This window comes from Rissa tridactyla, chromosome 15, assembly GCF_028500815.1.
Source record: "Rissa tridactyla isolate bRisTri1 chromosome 15, bRisTri1.patW.cur.20221130, whole genome shotgun sequence".
Lineage (NCBI taxonomy): Eukaryota > Metazoa > Chordata > Aves > Charadriiformes > Laridae > Rissa > Rissa tridactyla.
Window position 1 is genome coordinate 5,693,118 of NC_071480.1, and position 24,457 is coordinate 5,717,574.

The 24,457-nt window shown below is 36.7% G+C and overlaps 2 protein-coding genes across 2 annotated transcripts in view; one reads left to right on the forward strand and one right to left on the reverse strand.

Moving 5' to 3' along the window:
* TBCD (tubulin folding cofactor D) overlaps positions 1 to 24,457 on the reverse strand; it is a 126,388-nt gene that overhangs the window by 82,419 nt on the left and 19,512 nt on the right. Inside the window, exons 10-14 of the mRNA XM_054221202.1 lie at positions 21,720 to 21,852; positions 20,413 to 20,555; positions 19,516 to 19,576; positions 18,926 to 19,000; positions 15,757 to 15,851 (exon numbers count right to left, since the gene is read on the reverse strand). Coding sequence (XP_054077177.1) covers positions 15,757 to 15,851; positions 18,926 to 19,000; positions 19,516 to 19,576; positions 20,413 to 20,555; positions 21,720 to 21,852 — 507 coding nt within the window. The remainder of the gene's footprint in view (positions 1 to 15,756; positions 15,852 to 18,925; positions 19,001 to 19,515; positions 19,577 to 20,412; positions 20,556 to 21,719; positions 21,853 to 24,457) is intronic.
* ZNF750 (zinc finger protein 750) lies at positions 8,213 to 11,084 on the forward strand. The gene is made up of 2 exons (XM_054221206.1): positions 8,213 to 9,734; positions 10,152 to 11,084. Exons 1-2 carry the CDS (start codon positions 8,308 to 8,310, stop codon positions 10,870 to 10,872), a joined length of 2,148 nt encoding a protein of 715 aa, XP_054077181.1. The 5' UTR covers positions 8,213 to 8,307; the 3' UTR covers positions 10,873 to 11,084.

Below are 24,457 nucleotides of genomic sequence, written 5' to 3' on the forward strand. Positions count from 1 at the left end.
CCCCTTCTGGGAATGGGATGGAATAACCTGGTCCAAACATGCTAATACAGAGAGCAACATCTGTTGATAACTTCAGTTCGAGTGATCAAAGAAAGAAAAAAGGACTTGAACATTTAGCTCAAAGCCACCCATCTAGATTCATAACTAACATAAGATGACAAAGATAGAAGTGAATATTGCCAGTCACACAATTTTATGAGGTTTCCTTTGTATGGCAAGCTGAGCTTTGTGAGCTCCATGTCTATCAGTATGCAACTACCTGAGATTATTCACATTTACCCACGATCATTCTTTGTTCTTAGAATAACTAACTAGTTCACGAGTTTGTAAGGCATCTCTAGAAAAACATGGAAACACTGTTGATGACACCCCCAGTGGACGTTCTCTGAAAGCCGGTATCAGAGTTCTGACTGATAAGAGGTAACGCCAAAATAGCAGAACAACTCAGTCACTAGGGCCGTTCTTTGCGTTAGAGCAGAAAGTTAAGAATTATCTGATCGCTGTAGGGGTTGATAACTGACCGGAGCAACACTTGGCACTCTTTCCTATGTCTAGGGAACAGAATTTTGAAGTGCAAGAGGAAAATAAAAATTAGGTAAACAGTGTATCAAGAATAGGTTAAGTTTATCACATTTGTATGTATGGTTTCTGGTAGGGACATTTTGTTTTCTGTTTAATGCTACAGCTGAGCCAAAAAATTCACATAAAAGCATGAAGAAGGAAGTTTGTAACATTTATAGAATGGCAGTTTCATGCTACAGAAATTAAACCTATGAAATTCAACTCCAGCTAAACAACACCTATTTGATACTGAATTTTGAACAGAACTTAGAACAAAAGAAGAATACACTAAAGAAGATAAAAAACTAAAGCTTCAGCCCTCCAGAGATACGAAAATAAAAACATTTTAAAGAAAGCAACTTGGGACAAAAATACCAATAAATCCAAATTTTACTATGTCAGTCCTGGTGCTCTTAATTAATCTGCCTTGTGCTCAGGTAAACTGCAAAGGGTGCTACCAACAGGTGACAGGAGTCAGTTTATCTAATACTCAGGATGCAAGTATAATGAGTTAACGACAGTAAGTGATGAAACAGCATCACTGCAATCAAGATTTATCACTTCTAGAAGCGTACACAAACAGGAGCTCTCACCGTCCTTTTCTGGTGTCCGCCAATGTATCTTCTCCCCCAGATTTGGATTTTTAATATCATCCACGCACCAAGAAAAGGAGCATTTATATTAGCTGGTCTGTTGTTTTTTTATTTTTCCAGTTCTACTTTGTTCACAGCTGATTTCAGCTGACCTGACTATTAGAAGTAACTTCCAGGAAGCAGCTAGATTTAAAACATTATTTTCCTTGGGTCAAGGCAGCAACTGGACATCATGTCTCCCCTCCACATACCAGATCAGGGAAAGGGGATAGGGAGAATGGGGGGAAAAACATAAATCAAAGTTCAAATATTGACTGGCTCTCATCTTGTTTCAGTCACCTATATTAAAGGAGTCCTTCAATAGCTTCCTGTAGATGCCAGAAATTGCAACTTTCTTTCGAAACAAAAAATCTGATCTGACTTTATTCAAGGAAACCTACCTGCACCCCATCACATGCAAAAGAAGAAACCTGGTGGTACCCTCCTGCAACTACAAACAACATAAAATGATCCACATTTGCAGAAGAAAAATGAGGACAGTTATGTAGATTGATATGGCACACAAACTTATTGACATGGAAGAAAGGCTGTTCGCTACCGAGGGAGGACTACTGAATAACATCTGTTGAGAAAGCAAAGGACTTTTCTCCTTAGTCTTCTCAGAGATGTTTCTGACCGCAGATGTTACAAAATCTTTCTCTGCAGGTAGAATTTTCTTCAGCACATTTTACAACTAAATGAAAGAATGACGGACTACAAACACTATTCCATCTAAAACCAAAGGATTTACAAACAACTAGACAGTAATATGACATCTTTTTGCACTGCTAAAGCTGCATTATAGGCACATAATAATGAAAAAATAATGAAAAAAAAATGAAAACAAGAGCCACCTTTCTACCTTAAAATTAGGGATTGCATATATTCAGAAAAAATTTCCAGAAAACTCCACTGGCATAGGAAGGGGAAGGATGGTGATCTGCGTACCTAGATAGGAAAGTAGATGTCCGTAAGTCATTGCATCAAGATAAAGGCCACACCTTTAAAATTATTTTTAAGACACTGCTTTAGAGACTGATTTTGAAACAACTTTTACTCACTGCCTAAACAGGTTTTGTAGTGACAATTTCCTTAATAATTTCCATTCAAAAGACCATACTTTTGCCAAGTATAAAATTCATCATACGTCTACATTTAAAAGTTTCAATAATCTGCAACTGTCTTATCTATAGGGCAATGAGCAAAACAAGAGGATTAGCACGTCCATTCCAGCTGAATTTAACAGTTACGAACAGAAATTTTAATGTCTCAATAACATTCGAATTAGTAGCCGAAACCGCCTTTGTTTTTACATTCAGTAACAGGAATATTTTTTAGAGAGAGCTAGAACGATTAAAAGATTTTCCTTTTAATAACCAGTATGCAAGAGGTTATTACTTCACTAAGCAACTCAGCAATGTCACTAGATAACTGACAAATACAAGAATAAATTTGTCATTTATAAACTCTAACTAAAATGCAACTAAAAGCCAGTACTAGTACTAATCAGTGGACGATTAGTTGACTTCCTCCTGCCACCATTGAGTTTCACAGCTCCTAAGCAAAGGTATAGATGTGATAATCAATTTCTTACTGAGGTGACTCCATTTACAGGATCTGTACATTTGACTGTTGATTATAGGCAAGCTTTGGCAGGTTCCTGTGGCAAGCAAGCTCGGAGTTAGTTCAGTCCCGCCTTCAGAAAGGAGACTCATGAAGGACAAAAAGATTTAAATAAAAATGGAGAGGGGGAGGAAAAAAAGCACGAATATTAAAGCTACAAAGGCATTAAATAAAAAAAAAAATAGCAGTCTCTAATAAAAGAGTAAAATTATTATTTTTAAGCTTTGCTACCCCCTATGTACAGTCAATTCTGCTGCTCACAAGTCACTTCTACGAAAGTTAAATATATTAAAAGCTCAGTATATTGCCTAAGCCATTTTTGACCCCACACTGCAGACTGCTACCCAGAGGAAGAGACACTACAGTTTAGAGTAAAACTTGGTTGTTGGAGGGCACAAAAGTGAGGAGAGCTCACTTCGATAGCTTAGATGCTGAGGTAATGCTGAATGAAAGCAGTGGACGCAAACAAATGAATCGTAGCTTGGGGCTGGAGTAATATCAGGTGCATCTCTACACCCCGAGGGCTCAACTCCTACACTTCTTAAGTCCCTCCCCCTGAAACAACCTCCTGCAGTTTCACTTAGCGATCCAGCAGAGAACAGGTACTTCTCTCTCAGCAGTGACAGCTCCAGCTCACCAACAGCCATCACCTCCAAGGTTTCAGACAACTGTGTAGCTGGTAAGTACATTGCTTTAGAGCATTTTTATTTTTTTTTTTTTTCAAATAAAGCATAGTTCATATTAACATCTAAAAAGTAAATCCGAGGTGTTTGTTTCTCAGCTGTCTCAAAAGCCTGGGTTCCTCCTAGCAGGTGCATTTACTGCACCAGTTTAAGCTTTCAGCAGAAAGTTTCAACAGGAGAGGGAATTATTTCAGTTTGAGAGAAAAACTAACTCTTGCAAGTTTTTACAATAATTTCTCTTGTTGGTGAAGAGTGTTTTAAGCACCTTTTCCATAGAGGAAGTTAATGTACGATATTGAAGTATGACAAAAAGCTGTATTGCTTAAAATTGCTATGTTTAGTCTGCCAACTAACTATTCTTCATACAGTAGTGTCGGGTTAATCTGAAAAGCTTGTACGAAAATAAGGTACTCCAGTTTTAAGTTGTTATTTTTCACAGCTTCTGGGAATTTAGCACAGCAAATTGGATTGTTTTGAGTTATTCTCTCTCTAGTCAATTAAAGTGTATTAAGACATTGAATTATTAACTTAATATTTACAAAGATTTTCATTTCTTATCCACGCTGCCTAACCAGCTTATTTAATCTGTTCCTGTACTTCCTCTGACACGCACACACAGACGCACACGCTCACACACAGGCACAGTCCTCTTCGCTCCGCACCTTCCCCGCACGCTTCCTTCCCAGTCCTCGCCAACCCACTCCTCTCACCCATGTTTCCTCCTAATTAACAAACAGTTGCATTAAAATTTATCTTTCAGTTTAAAGGAACTGGAAGTTTAGAAGGGAGTGGTAGTTAATCACTGGAAAATCTCAGCTAGAATAAAACTCACAAATCTTGTTCTTGCAACACTCTAGGTAGGTGACAATGGCATGTCCTTGAATTATGCAATAATGCCACATCACAATATTTTAATTATAGCATGTCCTTCAAAATGTTCCACCCCAGTGAGTACTCCTGGCCAGCGAGATCAACATCACCAAAGGATACTGCAATAATAATGGAGTGTGCATGACAAACTGTTACGTAGCTTGCTAAAGCAGTGTCCTAAAAAGAAACATAATTACCATTCCTGCTTGTAATAAAAGACATTTTGAAATTTCCTCTTTGATCAACTGGGCATCTTAAACAATTCAGACTACTTAAAAACCTAAAAAACAACATGTACATATATATATGTACATATATATGTGTGGGTATGTGTGTGTATGAATACATATGTGTATATATGTGCGCATATACTTATACCCACGTACGTTTTTGTTTATATATTTATACACACACATATGCACACAACGTTAAATGATATTCTTGTTTTCTGAACTTGCTAATATGTCAAAGGCACGGAGGCAGCGACAACATACTTTAAAAAACAGAAGAAAACTGGCAGCTACCAGTCTCAGGCTGGAAAGGGCTACAGATCAGAACGCCGTGAGGAGGTACACAATTGACAAGAAACAAACAAGCGGGACAACCTCAAGTTTAACCAATATTATCCAAATAACCTGTTTTCAACAAAAATATAAATAAATAATATGACTACATTTCAAAGCCAGAAAGAGAATATATAATAATGTAGAACTATCTGCATTTCTGAAATCGGGTATACAGGAAATAAATTCTCAATCTAAAAAAAAGTTACACGAAGATTATCATCCTGCTACTGAAGAATTTTTTCCCATTTTTAAATGATATCACAAGTTATGGCATTCAAATTTAAGGAAAAAGCAATTACTTATTTTGATTTTTCTTTCTAATATAAATATAAATTTTGGTAGCACAAAACACACATTGTACAACTGTAATAACTAACATTATTTATATAGAGACAGTTTTAATTGGTCGCACCTATTTTAAACCATTAATGTCTTTTCCAGCTGTATGTGTGGGATCAAATAGTTTTAATTTTTTTTAATTATGAAATATGTACCTCTGCCAGATACTCTGGTGTTTTACTTCGAGCTTGGAGGAGAAATAATCCTTCTTGTCTGGGTTTAGGAATATTTTATTACTGGAATTTTTAAACCATGAGAAAAAAAGGGATTAAATAGTAAAAGAGAGAAACCGAACGTTCATCTGGCTGCCACTAGCCTAAGTTTACGAAAGGGTAAACACCCTTTAAAATAAGCTACTCGTTCTACACCTCTCAAGTCAGAGCAGCAGGTTCTGGGAGCGCTACTGTCTGCAGGCTGAGCATGCCATCAAAACAAATCTAAAATTAAAAAAAAAAAAAAAAAAAAAGCTGTTGTAATTCTCTCCTGCTGTACACATGGCAAAGAAGCTCCAGTGCTCTAAATTTCTAACATTAAAACTGCAACAATGCATTTTATCTTATTAAGAAATGATAGTTAACACTCTGTTAAACAGGAATAACTTGAATCAAAGTTAAATACCAAGTACAAAGTCGGGGTGGGGGGGAACAGGACACACAGGAATTTTCATTATTAAGCAGAGGAAAGCTAGCAGAACAAGAAAATCTAATTAACATCTCTTTATTATAAGTGCTGCACCTGAATGCAAATTGGGACTGCTATCATAAATGGTTCAACTAAGAATGCAATGGAGTTTTGACAACAACTTCTTTTTCTTCAAGAATAATTAGTACAAATATTTCCAAGAAGATATAAAGAACAACAGGTACAAACTGACTTGACCGAGTCCATTACAAACTGTCCACATTAGTTATACATCATTAGTCAAAAATAAACGCAACCAGCTCACTTAAGGCAGAAAAGAAAAAAAAAAAAAAAAAAAAAAAGACCAGTTCCCTATCTGGACATCCCCTCCTACGCCTCAGTTTTTATTTTATTATTTTTTTTAAATGTAAAAGCATTATTCTTAATCTTTCAAAGGAATTCTGGCTATCATTATTTAACATATTTTTAAATACTATATGATTTTTCTTTAATTTATTGAACTACCATTTTAACTAGACTCCGATGACAAGACTTTAACATGCTGCTGTATAATTCAAGTTTTTCTTTCATTGTTACAGTTCCAGTATCAAACTCAAACAACCAAAAAAAGCTTTGCTAAAATCTGAAAAATAAAAAGCTACTTCTCCACACATTCCTGATTCTTTAGGCTATTGCGCATTTAAGCATTTGTTAATTTTAAGAAAAAGCTAGACTGTTTTTTCTACTTACAGAGCAGCTTTGCATTTTTCAGGGTGCCTTCAAAATTACTATTTTAACAAAATGAATACTTCTATGACATCAGAAACAACATTTAATACAATTTGCTAGAATTACTATACCTGATGAAACAAGCAGCAATTCTGTAGCTTTGCCTTCAGTTTTCATAACGTGTTGCATGTCATTTTCTATTAAATAATCTCTGATTTAAGAAATGCAAAACATCTCTAACTAAAATCTCACAGCATGTAATTACCAGCAATTCTTTTCATAAACTTAGTATTTTAATACTACTAACTCAAACCTCTATGTAAAAAGCTTTTATTTTTAAAAAAAAAAAGTATCAAGCTATCTAGTCACTCTTACAATTAGTATTCCTGTAGTTTCGGGTAACACAATAGATACAGTACGTGGTTTTGCAACAGTCATCATTTTGATAATGATGCTTATAGTTCATGATGAAATCATCAGTTTTTAGATCTCTGCCATAACACATCCTATAAAATCATGAGAACTTGACTCTGAGAGTTTCTCACGCCTTCAGAATCAGTGAACATAATGGAACAAGCTGATACAAGCCCTCCTGACTTATCTACTGAGCAAATCATTAGGCTGTACAAAGTATCCACAACCTTCGTTTTTCTGAAGAAAGGCAGATAGCTCATTCCCCTACAAATCAATTACTGTCAGACACTTTTTTTACTTGAATTAATACACTTGTGCGTCCGTGTTAACTATACGCAATATGTAAGGTGCTACACAGCCAAAGAAGGTGAAACGTGTTTATCAAGCAGAAGATTCTATTAGTCAGATATTGCAGTACTCATTTCTCTTAATTGAATTAGGAAGAGGAAGAAAATTGGTGTGGTTTTATCCTTCGAGAGATTGGCCACTTTTGAGGTATCCATTGAGATTAGGGCTGTTAGGAAAGGCAGTGGCAGTTGAGAGAGGGGGTTGGTCAGTCCCTGAAAGAGCCAAGTCAGCTCCCCAAGTGCAACCAATCCCCTCTGCCCGCACTGCGTTCCAGCAGGAAATTCCCTCCTCCCTCTCCCCAACCGGCCTGACCAGCTCGTCCCACATCCACCGGCTGCCAGGACCTGCCTCTCCTCGTCCTGCCCACCTCCACTTCTCTCGACAGCTCCACCTAGATTTCTGCTTTCATCTTCTGAATGAACGTTCCTTCAGTTTTCAAAGAAAGCTCCTCCAAGCCAGTAGCAGCAGACGCTGACTAGCACCGCTGAAAATTAGGCCACTTCTGTGACTGCATTTAGGGGCAGAAGGATGTCAAAGTTTAATGCGTGTCTATCTCAAGTCTGGCATCTGGCATTTTTGTTTTGTTTAAAAAAAAAAACAAACCCACAACCCATCGTATGTAATATGACGGGAAATACAGTGAAAAGAATGTATCACTTTGTATTGAGTTCCAGTGTTCCACTACAGCTAATTTTAACCTTTGTGTTCCAGTTCCTGCACTCCCAGCTGCAGAAGTGTTGTTTTCCGGCACCCCTCTTCCCTGAGACACCGCCGGACTTGGCTTCCTCGCCTCACCTGGGAAGGAGGATTCGAGAAACCTGAAAAACTGGAAACATCAAGAGGCTAAAACTGAGGAAAGCTAACCACAAGAAAGTTTTTATAAAGAATCATTACATTTAATTGTTTACAGCCGAAAAAAAAATGAGTCTCCTCAAAGAACGTAAACCAAAGAAGCCTCATTACATCCCCAGACCACCAGGAAAGCCATTTAAGTACAAGTGCTTTCAGTGCCCCTTTACTTGCAATGAGAAATCCCATCTTTTTAACCACATGAAGTACGGCCTCTGCAAAAACTCAATTACTTTAGTATCAGAGCAGGATCGCATTATCAAGTGTCCAAAGACCAGTTCCTTGGAGCCCAAACAGATCAATCAGCTTGAATCTACAGTCAAACCATCTTCTTCTAAATCTGTCACAAATGGACTGTCAAATCTCGATTCGAAGCCTCAATATCCTTTTGCAAAAGAAGATGCCAAGGAAAACGTTGAATTACAAAACCAGGCAACAAACACAGCAATTCAAGGACAAAAACCTGCGATTCAGAAGGAATTAACCCCTGCCAGCACTACATCAGAAAGCGCTATCAGCATGCAGCCCCTTTTGGACAGCATCGTAAGGCCCTCCGCTTTTGTTCCTGTAGGAGAACACAGAGATAGTAAAGGCCCAGAAACTAGTGAAGTATCTGAAATTATATCACTCTCTAACAAAAGTTCACCTTTTCACACTAAGTCTGCGTTTCATGCACCGAGTCACCCGTGGAAAGCAGGTTCTCCTTTCCTCCCAGAGTTTCCGCATAAAGTTGCTCCCACAAAAGGCTTTGGTTCTATCTCACCTTACATGCAACCAATGATTCCTGAGTACTCACCCCATTTTTATGAGCACAGGCTGGCGATCTACACACCTTACCTGCTTCCAGGTAACTCAGAGTGTGAAAGCTCTGCTCTGTCAGTCTATGGCGCACAGGATCAAAGACACTTTCTTCCCCACCCTGGGCCACTTCCAAAACCCATCAATCCGTCAGCGTATGAACACTATCGATTGTTCCAGCAATATCATTCCACCCCTCCAATACCATACGGATTTTGTAGGCCAACTGATCCTCCATTTTACAGATTTTCACATGTAGCTGGTATTAACCGAGATCAAAATTCTCACCTAATGGAAGAAACTACCTTGCTGTATCCAGCTTCTCTAAGCCCATCCCAACAATACCCTCTAAGTTCACATAAAAAACAAGCAGATTATGAAAAAGAAATGACATTATTGCATGCCAAAAATCATTCTAAAGATGACCAAAACGAAAGAGAGAATGCTAAAATGAGCCCTCTCGCAGGAAGCGCAGCAACAGGCTCCCCCGGCAGACCCAGCCCAACCAACTTCACTCAGACAAGCCACGCGTGCGAAGGCTTATTTGACCTCTCTAACAAGTCCTCGTCCACATCGCTTGGCAAGTATGACCAGCCGGAAGAAAACGTCACAGCTTTCAGACCTGTGAGAAAAAGCACTGATCAACCAACTCTACTTCAGAGCGTGCAGACACAGCAAGATAGAGGAGATTCACCTACCAGGTAAAATAATAAAATCACTTTGCAAATTCTTGTCAGATTTACACACAAAGATAGATGGATACTTTTCACGTGATGCCCCTAAAATATATTTAAATTTACAGCATTGAGATAATTTGCGCTATATTAACTGTGCAAAACACAGTACAACCCACAGTTGCTATAGCGAGTAGATCAGTCATTCTCCTTGAACGTATCAGGTATTTTCAATGCCATTACTATGTGTGTGTCTGTATATTTCAGGAAATTACACGTATTACAGCAATGTGTACGGGGAAAGGGACTTGGGGGAGTTTAAGGAGAAACAACAAAGTTGTCAGACTTCTAGCCAGATTTTTTCTCTTTTTCCTGCCCACTTCCTCAGCCCCAATTTAAAAGTGCAACTGATAGTGAATTCTCTTTTCTCCTCATTTCTTTCAGCATTAACGTCACTGATGAAGATTCACATACACAGAACGAATGCCAAAACAATGAAGGCTCACTGTCCAACACGGAAGAAGACACAGGGATCGTTCCCCTTAACCTTTCAAAAAAGGCTGACACAAACACAGGACCTATTCACGAGCACACCTACAAAACCACATCCAAAACAGAAAGTCAGAACTTCCTAGACTTGCAAGACATGCCTCTGAACCTCTCAGTAAAAGATTCCTGTAACACGGCAAGCCTGAAACCATCATTCCATAGTGCTTCTCACGATAATGGTGCTGCTACTTCTCCAAACACCGAAAATGAAACCTCCGGAGCAGATGCGTGTAACACCAAGAACCCCATTAACAGTGCCTGCGAGAAATCTTCTTTCACAGCTCACCGTAATGAAGCTCAAGACTTAAGAATAATCGACAGCTGTGATGAACAGAAACAAACAGCAGCCGTAGCTCTCTGCCAGCTAGCTGCATACAGCCCGAGCAAAGTGAGAATGGACAACGAAGGGCAGAGTCCTCAGGACAGTAATAGTTCGTGTACAGATGCCACTCTTAATTCTTCTGATACTCAGGATACTCAGTGCAATCAAAAAGTAAAAGGACAAAAAAGGACAAATCAAAAAGAATCAGCAAAATCACAGCAAGGCACTAAAAGAGTAAGGCCAAATGACTGTAGCAGAGTCTTCACTTTAAGGAAGAGAACAAGAGTATCTTAATACTTCACTTTCCAATGAGTTTCTGGTCACAGTTACCAGCACCATCCAAAAATTTCTACAAACCGTCTCTTACTGGGTTTGGTCCATGACAAGATACATTCAATTTCTCCCATGTAAATAGTGTGCATAATTTTATATTAATATTTTTAAGTAACTGAACTTTCCCTTGTATAAGCTCAGATTTTGATGAGTGAATTTTTGCATTCATTACTAAAGCCAAAGTACATTAGATGAATCTTTAAGGTTTTTTGCATTTGTATTAATGTAAAATAACTTTTACAACTTCTTTTCTTAAAAGATGTTTAAGCTCTAGAAACAATATTGTTCAATACCATACTGTCATAGTCTTTTTCAGGCTTAATTTCATTTAATAGGTTTTTTTTGTTTGTTTTTTTTTCTTTGAAAAACTTTTTATTTCACTGTGCAGTAGTTTAAATAAGCTTATGATTAAACCTGGCTATTTAGAATTTACTGTAAAAACTGTTTTGTGTATGAATGCACTTCACCATTACAAAATGACAGACCGAATTTTGTTACTCGGAGGCAGACACCAGTTTAAACAACTTGATCCAAACCTTGTATAAGCAAGCTTTTCTTATGTTTACCAAAACCAAGATTCAAGTCAAACCAAAGAAAGCCTGCACCAATTTAACAAATGCAATTTATGTTCACCTTTAATTGAACCATTATGAAAACAATACTGAAAATTGGAAAATCTAAACAATTTAGGTGCCTAATCCTCTGCGGTTCAACAGACACTGGGCAATCTTCAAACTCCAAGCCTAAAAGGTTATTTATATAATTTATTTCACCTGAGACAAACTCTCCTGGTGAAGGTCTTGTTCCAGTATATATGTATCACTAATAATCAGTTTCAGTGTGTTTCTACATACATCCTAAAATTATTTTCTGCTTCTATAACTTTGTATATAAACTTGCAATTTTTCAAATAAATCTGAGACCTGTATTTAAAATATATGGAAAGTCATTAATGAACATAAATACCTTCACTACATTATCTGTAACACATATTTTGAAGAAAAACTAGCAAAGAAATCACTAGCTAAATTTTCAGTTTACAAGTAGAGTTTGGCATGGAATACCAATCAACTCTAAAAAAGGAGCTTCCTTCAGTGAAGGAAGTTCATTATGCAGATTAATTCATCCCTACTTTAGCTCCCTGTAACAAAGCTCAGAATTCCCTCTGCCTTAAAGCTGCTGAACAGCTTATCCAAACTTTTACAAAAGTTTAATAAGGCTGTTGCACTGTATACACACCTCACGTAAATTTGCACAGTATGCACTATCAGTCTAAGTAAAACAAACCCAGACTAAGTATTATTCGCTCAAAACTATGGGTATCCATTTCCCATTGATTCACTATTCAGATAAGAGACACCCCCATCTGCCTCAACATCACTAGGAGGTAGAAACCTATGTAAAAAAGCAGAGCTGCATTTAATGCAATGTACAGTTGCCAGAAATTTTTTTCTAGTATTTTAAGCTTTGGTGTTTTGAGCTAAGATCTTAGCCGGAGCATTCTAAGAAATTTACCATTAAACAGTAAATTACAGGGGTTAAGTTTCTGAGCTAAGAAACAAAAAAAGAGTAACAACATTGATCTTTAATTTACTCTTGCATAGAGAAAAGCTTTTCCTAGGTTATCAAAAGACAAGAATAATCAGTCTCAGTTTGAACAAAGGGAATATGGCAACAGAAAAACTCCAGTTAACGCACATGACAACAGCAAGGCAGTAAGAAAGTATGATGTTTCGAGTTGTATATCAGTACGTGATGACACAAGGAGAAAGAGCTTCTTTCTAGACCAAGTTCAAACCTTCAAGCTTAGGGACGTATGCTACCAAATCCATAATTTCCAAACATGAAATTACAGAGCCTAGTGTCGCTGCTGCTGGTTTTTAAGTTACATTAAGGTATTTGCCTCACTAATCTCTGGAAGCAGAAAGTTTCATAGTTTCCCTTATCCATAATTTAAAAAAAAAAAAAAAAATCTCATGTATCTTTTTTGTTGTTAATTTGAATTTCTTTAAGTCAACAAGGAAAACCTTTCGGTGGTTTTCCATACAATTCAAGGATTTATTCTTCCCCATCTCTTTACAAATATTGTTCATAGAAAGAAGTTCCAGGGATGAAGCCTACCTCATCTCCATTCCTCAAATTAAATAAAAACTGGGCTGAAGGGAACCATGAAGGTTAACTACTCAAAAGCTCTCCACACCTCGATTAACTTGATTTCTGTCCTTCCTTACAGAAATCTTTCTAACTCAATGTCCATAAACAAATTATTCTAGGGCTCCAGTTCCTTTAGAATAAGAAAATCAGACCTAATGCTTATCTAACTATTCTCTTGCTGCAAATTATACCCATTACCCGTCATCGTCTTCTGGTCACTGAAAACAGTTGCCAAAAGTAAAAGAGGAGAATAAACTTTCAGCTTTGTCTTCTCTCAACCAAGTAACCTTAGCTCTTTCAGTCTTTCCCTGTCTGTCTCATTTTCTGTTCTTCTCATGATTCCTGCTGTTTTAGGCTAGCTTTCTTTATATACTATTTTAAGTGCGATGTCCTAAAATGAGTACCTTAAGTGGCGTAATTTTACTATGAAGGTTTGACTCTGATGACGATATAACATGATTTGTCATTATCAGTTATAGTCTTCACTAGCTGCATCCCATTTTATGTCCAAGTCTTTCCAAATTCTATCCCTACAAATTCAGACTATTCTCTTTTACTCATCCTTCACAATATCATACATTTCTGCCTTCTGTATAACTCATTCTTGAGTATCAGGTAACCAAAGGAGTTGCAGTTTAGTCAATATAGTCTCTGATTAGTTTTCTTATCCATCCTCTTATTTAACGACTGTTGGAATGTTAGCACTGTGTTATTAAGAAACTTTCGATCCCTATAAAACCTTTTTTCCTTAGACCTTTATGCCTATCTCTTTCCCAGAAAGACCTCGCTGCCATGATTGTGTTCCCTTCTTCCCCTCCTCCCCGTCTTAGCTTTATATTCTTCCACCTCAGTAAAAGAATACATCTTATCCAATCTGACAAATTTAAAATTTGCATATAAACCTATGCCTAGTAAAATCACTTTCGCATGCAGCAATATATTTTCACTGCACCTCTGCAGAAAAAGAAGGGCGTGAAGGATACAACTACCATCCCCATTGTACATATACAAAAAACCTCAACCTAAAAAGTGAACAGAAATGCTTTCTCAGCACAGGCCAAATCACTGGCAGAGCTTGGATTCACTCATGTCTTTTGCAGTCCTATACAGTATCAAACTTGCATAAACTTCCGGTTTAGATAAAAAGAATTCTATTACATGATGCTATCCTGACTCCTTGATAGAGGCGTACAGTTTCAGTTTTGTTATAACTAAAATAGAGGCTTACCTTTGGATGATTTCCCATTCTTAAAGTTGGGGATTTTTTAACTGTTTCATTTTTATCATACAAGGGCAAAAGTAATTAGAAAAGGGAAACCAACTGAAGGCTAGCTGCACAAAAATTCTCCCACGCAGAACAGATACTATATTGGACATGAACTTTTTCCATGACGACAGAATAATAAACTGTATTAAATACCATACTTCTAGAACAAGTCATAGAATAGAATCATAGAATCGCTGAGGTTGGAAGGGACCTTTAAGATCATCAAGTCCAACCTTTAACCTACCCTGACAAAAGCCACTTCTAAACCATGTCCCTAAGTGCCCCATCTACCCTTTTTTTAAACACCTCCAGGGATGGTGAATCCACCACCTCCCTGGGCAGCCTATTCCAATGTTTAATAACCCTTTCAGTGAAAAAATGTTTCCTAATATCCAATCTAAACTTCCCCTCACGTAACTTGAACCCATCTCCTCTCGTCCTATCACTTGTCACCAGGGAGAAGAGGTCAGCCCCCATCTCTCTACAACCTCCTTTCAGGTAGTTGTAGAGGGTGATAAGGTCTCCCCTCAGCCTCCTCTTCTCCAGGCTAAACAACCCCAGCTCCCTCAGTCGTTCTTCATAAGGTTTGTAAGTCAACAGATCTTCAGAATAGAAAAGATTTGGCAACTCAACTTACTAGTGTGAAACACCAGTTCTGAAACATTTTTGAAAATTAGTGTTCAACTTCTCTGATCAACACAGGAGTACCAGATGAGAACAAAAGAACCATCTAGCCCGAGATATTGCTGTAAAAGTGCCCAACAGTGGATGTGGACTACTGCATTATGCTTTTGTCATTTCAACTCTATAAACGATTGACCAAAATCACAAAACAGAGAACTACTACTTTCACATTAGTATCTCTGTACTTCAGTGGGTGTTGATACATACAGAACACAAAAAGAAACAATTCCTCTGCCCTGTTATTTTTCTTTCCATCCTGATATTTCAAAAACCCTTTAAAAACTTCAACAATTCATTGTATAAAATATGGAAAATTGGCCTCTGAAATTTAATGAGAAACAAACAGCACAAGCTACTAGCTTTAAAGTGCAAGTTAGTCATCAATTATTTAATATATTCTATTTAAGTAATGACACTGACACAATATAGAGACATACAGAATTAATTTTATACAACTGTACAAAGAAACAGGGGAGGGAGGAAGAAAGAAGAAAACCCCAAGAAACTAATTTAATTTTGGAAAGAAAAATTTATTAGGTATAAAAAAGGCACACCCAAGACAGTGCTTTTGACAGAAGTATCTTAAATATCCCCATAGGCGTATTTTTCCTCTAGAATTCAATACTACAGACATTATTCAACACATTCGCATCAGCAAATTCCAGTCTATTGCCACACAATCTCTAATACTATAAACTGTTAATTCATGAAGTTACTAACATTCAGCAGCTACAACTCACCATCTGAAATTCGGGAAGGGAGTAACAATCCTCTTCTGCCTAATTCAGCCAGAGCCAGGCATCCACCATGCCATGCATTGTCTGTTTCCTGGAAACTAATTTTAGAACAAAGACAAGTTTTGTTAAGACTAGCCTTCCCTTTTCAGCTTTCATTTTTCATGGTAAATTCCTAACATTTTAAAAGACACATAATCCAAACCAGCATGTGTTTATTGTGTTATTAATCCTGTTAGACTTCTAAAATATAAGAATGACAAGTTGAACATGTCTCTTTACCATTTTGTGCAACATAAGTACTGCTAGAAACATGACCAAATATGCAAAAAAACTCATTTATCAATATAAATGTAAACTCAATACAGAAGAGTACAATACCTGAAACTCATCCAGAAAAAGAAAACAACTTTCTAGTATACTGGCAGAAGATGCAGATTTACAGAACATACCCAAATACAGTCCTTAACTAGCATAGGAGGCTCAAGCCATAGTTTCCAATAAACACATTATACGAGCTTATGCAGTGAACAAACAGTGGTGTTTATTCACCTTTAAAAAACATAAAACAAAACAGAGTAACTTTTAGTGAACACAGCAAAAAATATCAAAAATGGTATGCAAATTTTGGTGGACTGGTAGATAAAGGAGTGAAAAGGGGAAAGGTTGCATGCAGCATGACTAAACATGCAAAAAGTTCATTTTATATTAAACTAGGAACAGGAATCTAAGAACAAAATGTTGAACAGACAGACTAGGTCATATCAAAGCTTCATGTCTGCCATTATCCTGTCTCTGACACGGACCAATAGCAGATGTTTGGCCAAAGACGAAGCATAAAGAATCATTCCCTTATTAGCCTCCTCCTAGCTTTGGCAATCAGCAGGACGGAGACTTCCCGAGCCAGAGGTTGCAGCCAGAAAGTCATATTTAACAACCCACGATGGGACTCTCTGCCATTAATTTCTATAATCCCTTTTTGAACTCCCTTTACACATTTGGCTTCCATAACATCCCGTGGCAATGACTTCCACAGTTTAATTATAATTGCGTGAAAATGTACTTCCTGATGCTTCCCAGTTCTCGCATTATGAGAAAGAGTGAATTGTAAACAATGAGTCGCTTTCCCTCTTTCTTTCGTATTTATGATTTTATATATCTCCGTTATATCCCTCCACTTATTCTTTCTAGTTGGAAGCATCCCCATCAGTTAAATTACATTGCAGTGATTCAGTTTTGTTATCTCTTCCTTTCCTAATAATACCCAACGTCCAATTTGCCTTCCTTTTTCTGACAGCTGCTGAGCTCTTCACTGACATTTTGACAGAACTATCAGTAACTTCAAGATCTCTTTCCTGAGTAGTAACAACTGTTTTATAGCTAGCTGCATTCTTCCCTAAGTGCATTGGTTTGCATTCATTAGACATTATATTCCATATTTCATTTACTGTCTAGTTACTTAACTTAGGCTTATAAAACATTTTCTTTTCTGTCACCTTTAGTTTTCACTACATTAGCTAATTTTAAATCATCAATTCATTTCCTCACTCCATTGTTCTCCTTTTTTCTAGGATCCTTTATAAGTAACAGGGCTCACACAGACCCCTGCGGGACAGTGCTGATAATCTCACTGCACTGTGAAAAATCATCACTTATTTCTTCCCTGTGTCTTGCCTTTTAATCTATCTATATATAAGAAATCCTTTCTTCTTATCCCAAGATATATAACTTAAAGTGCCTCTGATGAGCAACTGAATTATTTTTATTTTGATCACTAAATATTTAGTGCAAAGAATACAGAAGAGATTCCCTTTGTCCTTGTCTACATTTGTTCCCAGGTGTTTCTGAAGAAAGCAGGTCACTCAATTACTAGTTGGATTACTCATCCCTATGACTTGAAAAACAAGGAAAGAAAACACCGCGAGTACAGGTCTTTGAAGCTCCAGGGATAATTGAGATCAGCAGCACCTCTTAAATTAATCACAGTAACACAGTGGAAGTATCAGCTAAGTAGATACTTTCCTTGCAAGTTTTTCAGACTATCTTCTTTTTTCACGTGTTATCCTTTGAGCTGGTATTTTTAATTTGTACTCACAACCAATATGAGAAGATTTTCTAAAACTGAGTATATCCGACTGGCAATTTGAACATTAACAAGACTTTTTTGCCAATAAAGAAATTATTCTTTTTGTCATTAGCTTAGTCTAAAACGCTAGTTTAGATCTTAAAGTTCAAGTACTCAATGCGGACCTGATAAGCAAGCTGATATTAAAAAAAGCATATGATACTTGCTTAATAATTCAATACTTTACATGCTCTACATACATGCGGAAACAAGACATCCAACATTAATGCGCATCAAAAGAACATCTTAGCAGCTATAAGTGATCAAACCAAAGTTTCAGCTAGCCCAAAAGCCTCTCTAACATGCCCGACAGTACGTCCCTTGGTATAGTCTAAGAACAAGCCGATTGCACCACTCTCCAGAACTCTTCCAAACTCTGGCAGATTGTGGACAAGTTTTCAGAAAAGAAAAATATTTTTTGTTCAGGCATATACTCTTAGCATCCACCGACATCCTGCAGCAAGAAGTTTTTACAGTTTAACTATGTGCTGTGTGAATAACCACCACCTTTTCTTTATTTTAATCCTGCCACCTGCTACTTTAGTTTGCTTCTAATAATATATAATCTAGAGCGAAATCATTTCCATTTATGATTTCATAAACCTCTATTATGGCCCATTTATTCCTCACTCTTCCTAGATGTTTTAGCCTCCCCTCACATGAAGATTGCTTCTTATCTCTGGTGATCCTCAGAACCCTTTTGAAAACCATTTCCAGTTCTACTACGTTTCTGAAGATGCACACAACACTCAAGACATGAGCATACCAGAAATTTTTAAAGCAGCAAGTTAATGAGCATCTTCTATTTTTATTTTTCCAAAGTTCAACTTCAGTTCTTCCACATTACTTTAGAATGGGGTCAAGATGAAGGATTAGGAATAATTTCTTTATTGAACAGCCTTAGCACATCCATGCCTTAGAAGATTTTGAAATCTGGGAGAAAGGTAACAAAATTTACAGATTCTTAGACCTGTCTTCCTAACTGTTGTCCTCCCACTTCATAAGTGGACATGTTTCAGATGCATGCAAAATGTGAAATAAGATTTTTACCTAAAACAGTCCAACAGAGACCCAATCACGTCATCGGCTAATTCTTTTGGAAGTCTTCCAGTTATTCTACCAATTCTAGAGAAGTTGAAAGAGAAAAAAAAACAAGCATACAGTGATTCATTAGTACTGCATTTGATGAGTAAGTCCAACAAAAAATTTAGTTACTGGAAATTTACAGTAAAATGACTGACTTCAAGATGACAATGCACTACGCTAACACCATTACCCTAAAACAACTATCTCAAACTTGAAGCAAAAGCTACACAGTAGCGAACTTAACACAGAAATACATTTTTTAAAGTGGAAGAGAAAAACGTATTTTGAAGAAATGCTACTTTACACCCTTCAAGTCAAGTCTTATCCAGAATGTTTATTTCCAACCATATCCAAAATTTTCCTGAAGACTAGCCCAATTTCATATGCACCCAGAAAAAGACACAAACGTGGCTTCATACCATGAGCTGGGCTAAAGCCATTTGAAGTAACTGTGAATATTGACAATACACACAAATTATCAATCGTGGATTACATCAGACCATATTTCTATGTTCTTTACTTTAATTAGTTTAGAGTAACCATAAGAAACCTACCCTTTTGCTGCAGACCACCTGACAATAGTGTCTTTGTCTTTCAGTCCAACCAACAATTGCTCTGCAGATAATTTTATTTAAACAAAACAGATTATTTTAATTTAACAACAGAAAGTCTTCTTTAAAATGTTCAAAATTCATCTTCCTCTTAACATAACTGTCCCCTAGTTTAAATAAAAATATTTGCATCCAGATTTCTTCTATTTGCTATACAAGTAGAACTTGAACTCAACGAAACAAGAAAGATGTCAAAATCATTTTCTAACAGAGAACTGGTTTGAAATTTTAAATACTGTGGAACATTCAAATATGGAGGTCGCAGTGCTTTTTTCAGTGGTTTATTAGATTATTCAGTTATAAAGGTCTTCTGATGCAATTTTTGCCTATTTATTTACAGCATATCCACCAGCAAACTAGCAGAGGACCTGCTGTATGACTACATACTAATAAAAAAAAAAAAAAAAAGCTGTTCCTTTGCTACTACCGTACTACCACAGCTTAAAAATTTCAACCATAACTCTTCAGCTTTCATGTAACACGATTTTTTTGTTTTGTTTTTCATTACGCGTTTTAATTCATCCTTCCATCTGTGAAAGGTTCAAGATATCTCTTTCATATTACTGGATAAACTTGGTAAAATGTATTTCAGTAACTCCATCCCCCAATCCCACAACAAATGCTACAGTATTGAGTTTCTGCTTGAGATGCTAAAATGCAAATCATTTGACAAAAATATAGTATATTTTAATCAGTTGCATAGATTGAAATTTTATAGGCTTTCTAATTGTTCACATTAGCACAGATACCCATATGACCTCCTTAGCACTGAGCAGGCTGTTTCCCAATGTATGTTTAATTCGCTGGCCTTACAATGATTTCTGTCCAGTTTTAACACACCTACAACATTTTCAATCTCTGCTGGAATGTCATATTCCTCTTCATCGTCAGCTTCATTAGCAGCAACTGTTATCATCTGATTCTGCACAACTGAACCAGGAGCTTGCAGATTGGCAGCCAGAGACCGACAGCCACGTTGGTATCTGCACAAGAAACAGACACAGTTTCTGATTTAATTCATTTTTCTGATTTAAGTTCCAACTGAAACAGGTACATACTGTCATAAAGCCTGCTTGTCAAGTTACTCCTCCTCCCAGCGTACAGCTCTCCAGTTATTTAGTGGTTGCTTTAAAGGAAAGGGCAAAAGTATCCCATTCTCTTTCCTCCTGACCCAGTTGTCTGTTTTCCGAGGTGAGAAGAGATAGACTATTTAAATGGTTCCTTTTCATTATCTCTCCCTTTCCTGTTTCAGTATAACCTACTTTCCACTGCTGACAATAGAGAGAGGCAAAATTCCCATGCTCCAAACACCTCTCCAAAACCTTAAAAAAAATTAATAAAATCAACTCATTAAAAATTGTTTTTTAAATGTTAAAGCTAGCTCAGTACTTTCTGCCCAAGCTGTACTCAGATATTTAGCCTGTGGTGTAGATACATTCTTACAAAAGATATTTTACATGCTAAACTGACTTTTGCCATTGGGCAAGGTACGCTCTCCACCTAAAAAGAATTTTCTATGCCTAAGGACGTTCTCAAAAGTTGGTAAAAGAAATACAATAAAAATAGTCACCAAGGGAGCCTGCAATTTTAAAATATCAGTGCGAGAAATCTAGAAAAGAGTTTGCCCTCTGGCAATAAGTAAAACCAGACACCAAAACCTGACTAATATGCAAAACGAAAGTGGGATTGCAAACCACTTTTCCCCTGTGAACTTTCTATCGAATCAGGGTAGAACTATGTAATGGAAAAAGTTATGTTCCCTCTTACAAAATTGTACTAAATCAACTTCAGTAACAAAGGTCACTGTCTTCCCATCTTTACCGAGTTATGCATTATATAGGAACAGGCTTCTGCTTGTGTAATGTGCAACATGAAAAGTCAAAAGATTTGGATTGTCACAGCACTAATTTACTATACCAAAATTGGAAAAAATTACAGGAAACTAAATACAGTGGAAGAAATCTACTTTTCCCAAACAGTACAAATGAAGAATGTGTTTATTCACAAATTACACAGGGATTTCTTTTAGGGAAGGGAAAGTTGGGAGGGCAGAGGGCCAGCAGTCAAATGTAAGGATTTAAGTATTTTTAAGTTTTCCGAGTGACTTTGGATTTTTTTTTTTAAAACTGTTTCAAGTTTAAACTAACCTCCATTTCGCTACCTTCGGTTTCACAAATGTCATTCCAAGTCGTTGAACAAGTTTCATCCCTAGCTTCCGAAGAACCATCTGATTACTTTCTGACAGCTTGCAGTTATCAAGACACTCAAGTACAGTAGCAGCTGTTAAAAGAAAATAAACACACTAGAAAAACTGTTTTTAAAAAATCTCAGTAAGAAAATTTTCTAAGCTTTTCAAAATTCTTTGGAAGATTTAGATTCTTAAAGGTATTACTGAAATGGAAATGCCTTATTACCTACTTTGTAATAGCTTTGACACTGGTCAAATCCTTCACCTACCAAACAGGAAGGATTGCTTTAAGGATTAGTTTTGACTATGAAAATTATAATGAATCTAGATTCTGAGAGTATTTATGCCTCTAATTCTCACTGAAAGTAAGCCGTTCAAGTATCTTTCAGGGTCTAAGAATTTTCAGTAGTCTAACAGAACCAGGAGTCAGAAAACCTAACTCATTTACTCTGCAGGCAGTTTCTGCACACTAAGAAAGCGTTCCCTTTCTTCATTTATTATTTGCAGGCAGCACCAACTTAACTCCTCTGGCACAGAAATTTTTATGACGATGAATGTCCATAAACATTTAGACATGAGAAATACTGTGTATGTGTAAACAATCAGCAACAAAACCTTTCATTTGGGCACATCAAAGGTAACAAAGTTATTTGTCCAGCAAAGTAAAAAAACATAGACGAAAGGAGAAACTTGGATTAATGAGTATAAAGTTGCAGGAATCAAAATTTTCACAAGGAACACATTCCTGTGACAAATGAAACAGTCCTTTTGCACTTTCAGCCTGAAATAATTAATGATTGCTTTGAAGGCTGATCATTAGTTAATAAGAGACCAACAACTTGGGCTCCGAAGGACCTATCACTCTTGCTATAAGCACTACAAATATGGAATTATACTGGCAAAATACTCTGCAACCCTTTAACTCCAGTCTCATACCAGGGTTTTCAAAATACTAAGAGATCAAAGAAATAACAATTGTTTCAAAGTCTGAGAAATTGTAGGATGTGACTTAAAAATCTTCTCAGTTTTTAAAAAGGCTTATGATTTATCCTGACATACTAAAATTTTAATAAAATAATACACCCAGACAAAAAGGTAAAGCCAATAATGACTATTACTTCAATAGCCTTCCAGCAACCTGGAGGTTTTTGCAGCTGGAAAAGCTAGAGAGACTAATTGTTTAGAAGGAAAAGACTGTAGAAACGTCAATATTCACAGACAGAAAAAAAAAAAGAATATATAAATATAAGCCTCTTCCAAGTCCTGTCAACTCTTGAATCACTAAAATATCTAGAGACCCATGCAAACAGCTTCAGGACCAGTGCTTATTTTTAAATCAACTTCTATGTTGCAAAAGATTTCAAACAGTATCTTCCTTTGACATTTGTCTATTTTTTTCCTATTTGATCCTCGGATCTGTTATAACCTGTAATAATTAAAAATCTTTGTTATTTTTTGTCTCTCACTTTTTCTTATCCCCAACAGTCTCTGACTGAATATTTGCTTCTTCGTTGTGAGAGTTCTCTCTTTTCTATGGTAAACCTATTCATTGGTATGCCCCCAATTTTTCTCTTATTACCAACTCATAACTACTTAATATTCTTTTTATATGCTGAAGGGCAGAACATCTAATTTTACCATCAGGGTTACTGTTGTGAGCCAAATATCTTCTTTTCATAACAATTATGACTATTTTGTTGTACAATCGCATCTTTTGAGTTACATAATTTTGTGTTACAGCATATTTTATCTAGTCTGTTTATTATTCTCCTTATCTGTCAGTCTTATTGCTCTTCGAGCTTCCACAGTGCTGTTTGCTATTTCTGAGTGATGACATTCCTCAATATTTTCTGTTTGCTCCTGACCAGCTGCACAGCACATCTGTCATTCCGTTCTGTTTGTCTTCACTATCTTACCTCCACCTTTACTCATATCTCAGGCATTTTGTAAGGAAGCGTCTGCACCTCAGACTTAGTAACTGGGATAACAAAACTGTTTTCAGCAGTAGATATACGAAGTTTCTTCTTGGAAGTTAAAGTAATTCCATTAAGTGAAGTCATAAGCGTAGTAAGTTTACATTATTGCTTGATTCCTGTGAATAGCACAAACCATATTGCTGGTGCACTGATAAGCTCCACAAAACTGACAAGGTCTTTTGTAGAGTTTTGTAATTAGCCATCATCTTTCCCTACCTCTCTTTACTGCTATCGATAAAAAACAAACTAGTATTTTTCAGTCATTTCTGACCATATTCCAGATTTTACCATGAGATTAATCTAATTCCTACATGCAGCCACACCGTTCAGAAACTTCTGTGCTCTCCTTTCAGGTACCTGTCTATCCCTAACTGCATCCATTACAATCTCTTTTCACTAGAAGTTTTTTCTCATTTCAGCAATATCACTACATGATTCCAGATGGGTCCCGTACACAGCAGGTTCTTTAGACTTCTTTAGGTTTTCAGAAATCATGTGCTTAGGTTAATACTTGAAGATCTTCTGCAAAATTTTCAGCAGTAATATGTATAAAACTAGTTTATTTTTACAAATATTTTCCACATCTTGTAGTTTATATGTTCTGTGTTCAGGTCCTGTATTATAGCAATGGCCAATGTGATCACCTGCCAAATTCTTTGATGAGCTGTTCCAACGTAACATTCCCCAGTTGCGTCTGCTCCTCCCTCACTTTGTTATCTCT

Coding starts and splice junctions, on each gene's coding strand:
- ZNF750 (XM_054221206.1), top strand. CDS start 8,308: ATGAGTCTCCTCAAAGAACGTAAACCAAAGAAGCCTCATTACATCCCC. Junction 9,735..10,151: donor AGAGGAGATTCACCTACCAG/GTAAAATAATAA, acceptor CATTTCTTTCAG/CATTAACGTCACTGATGAAG.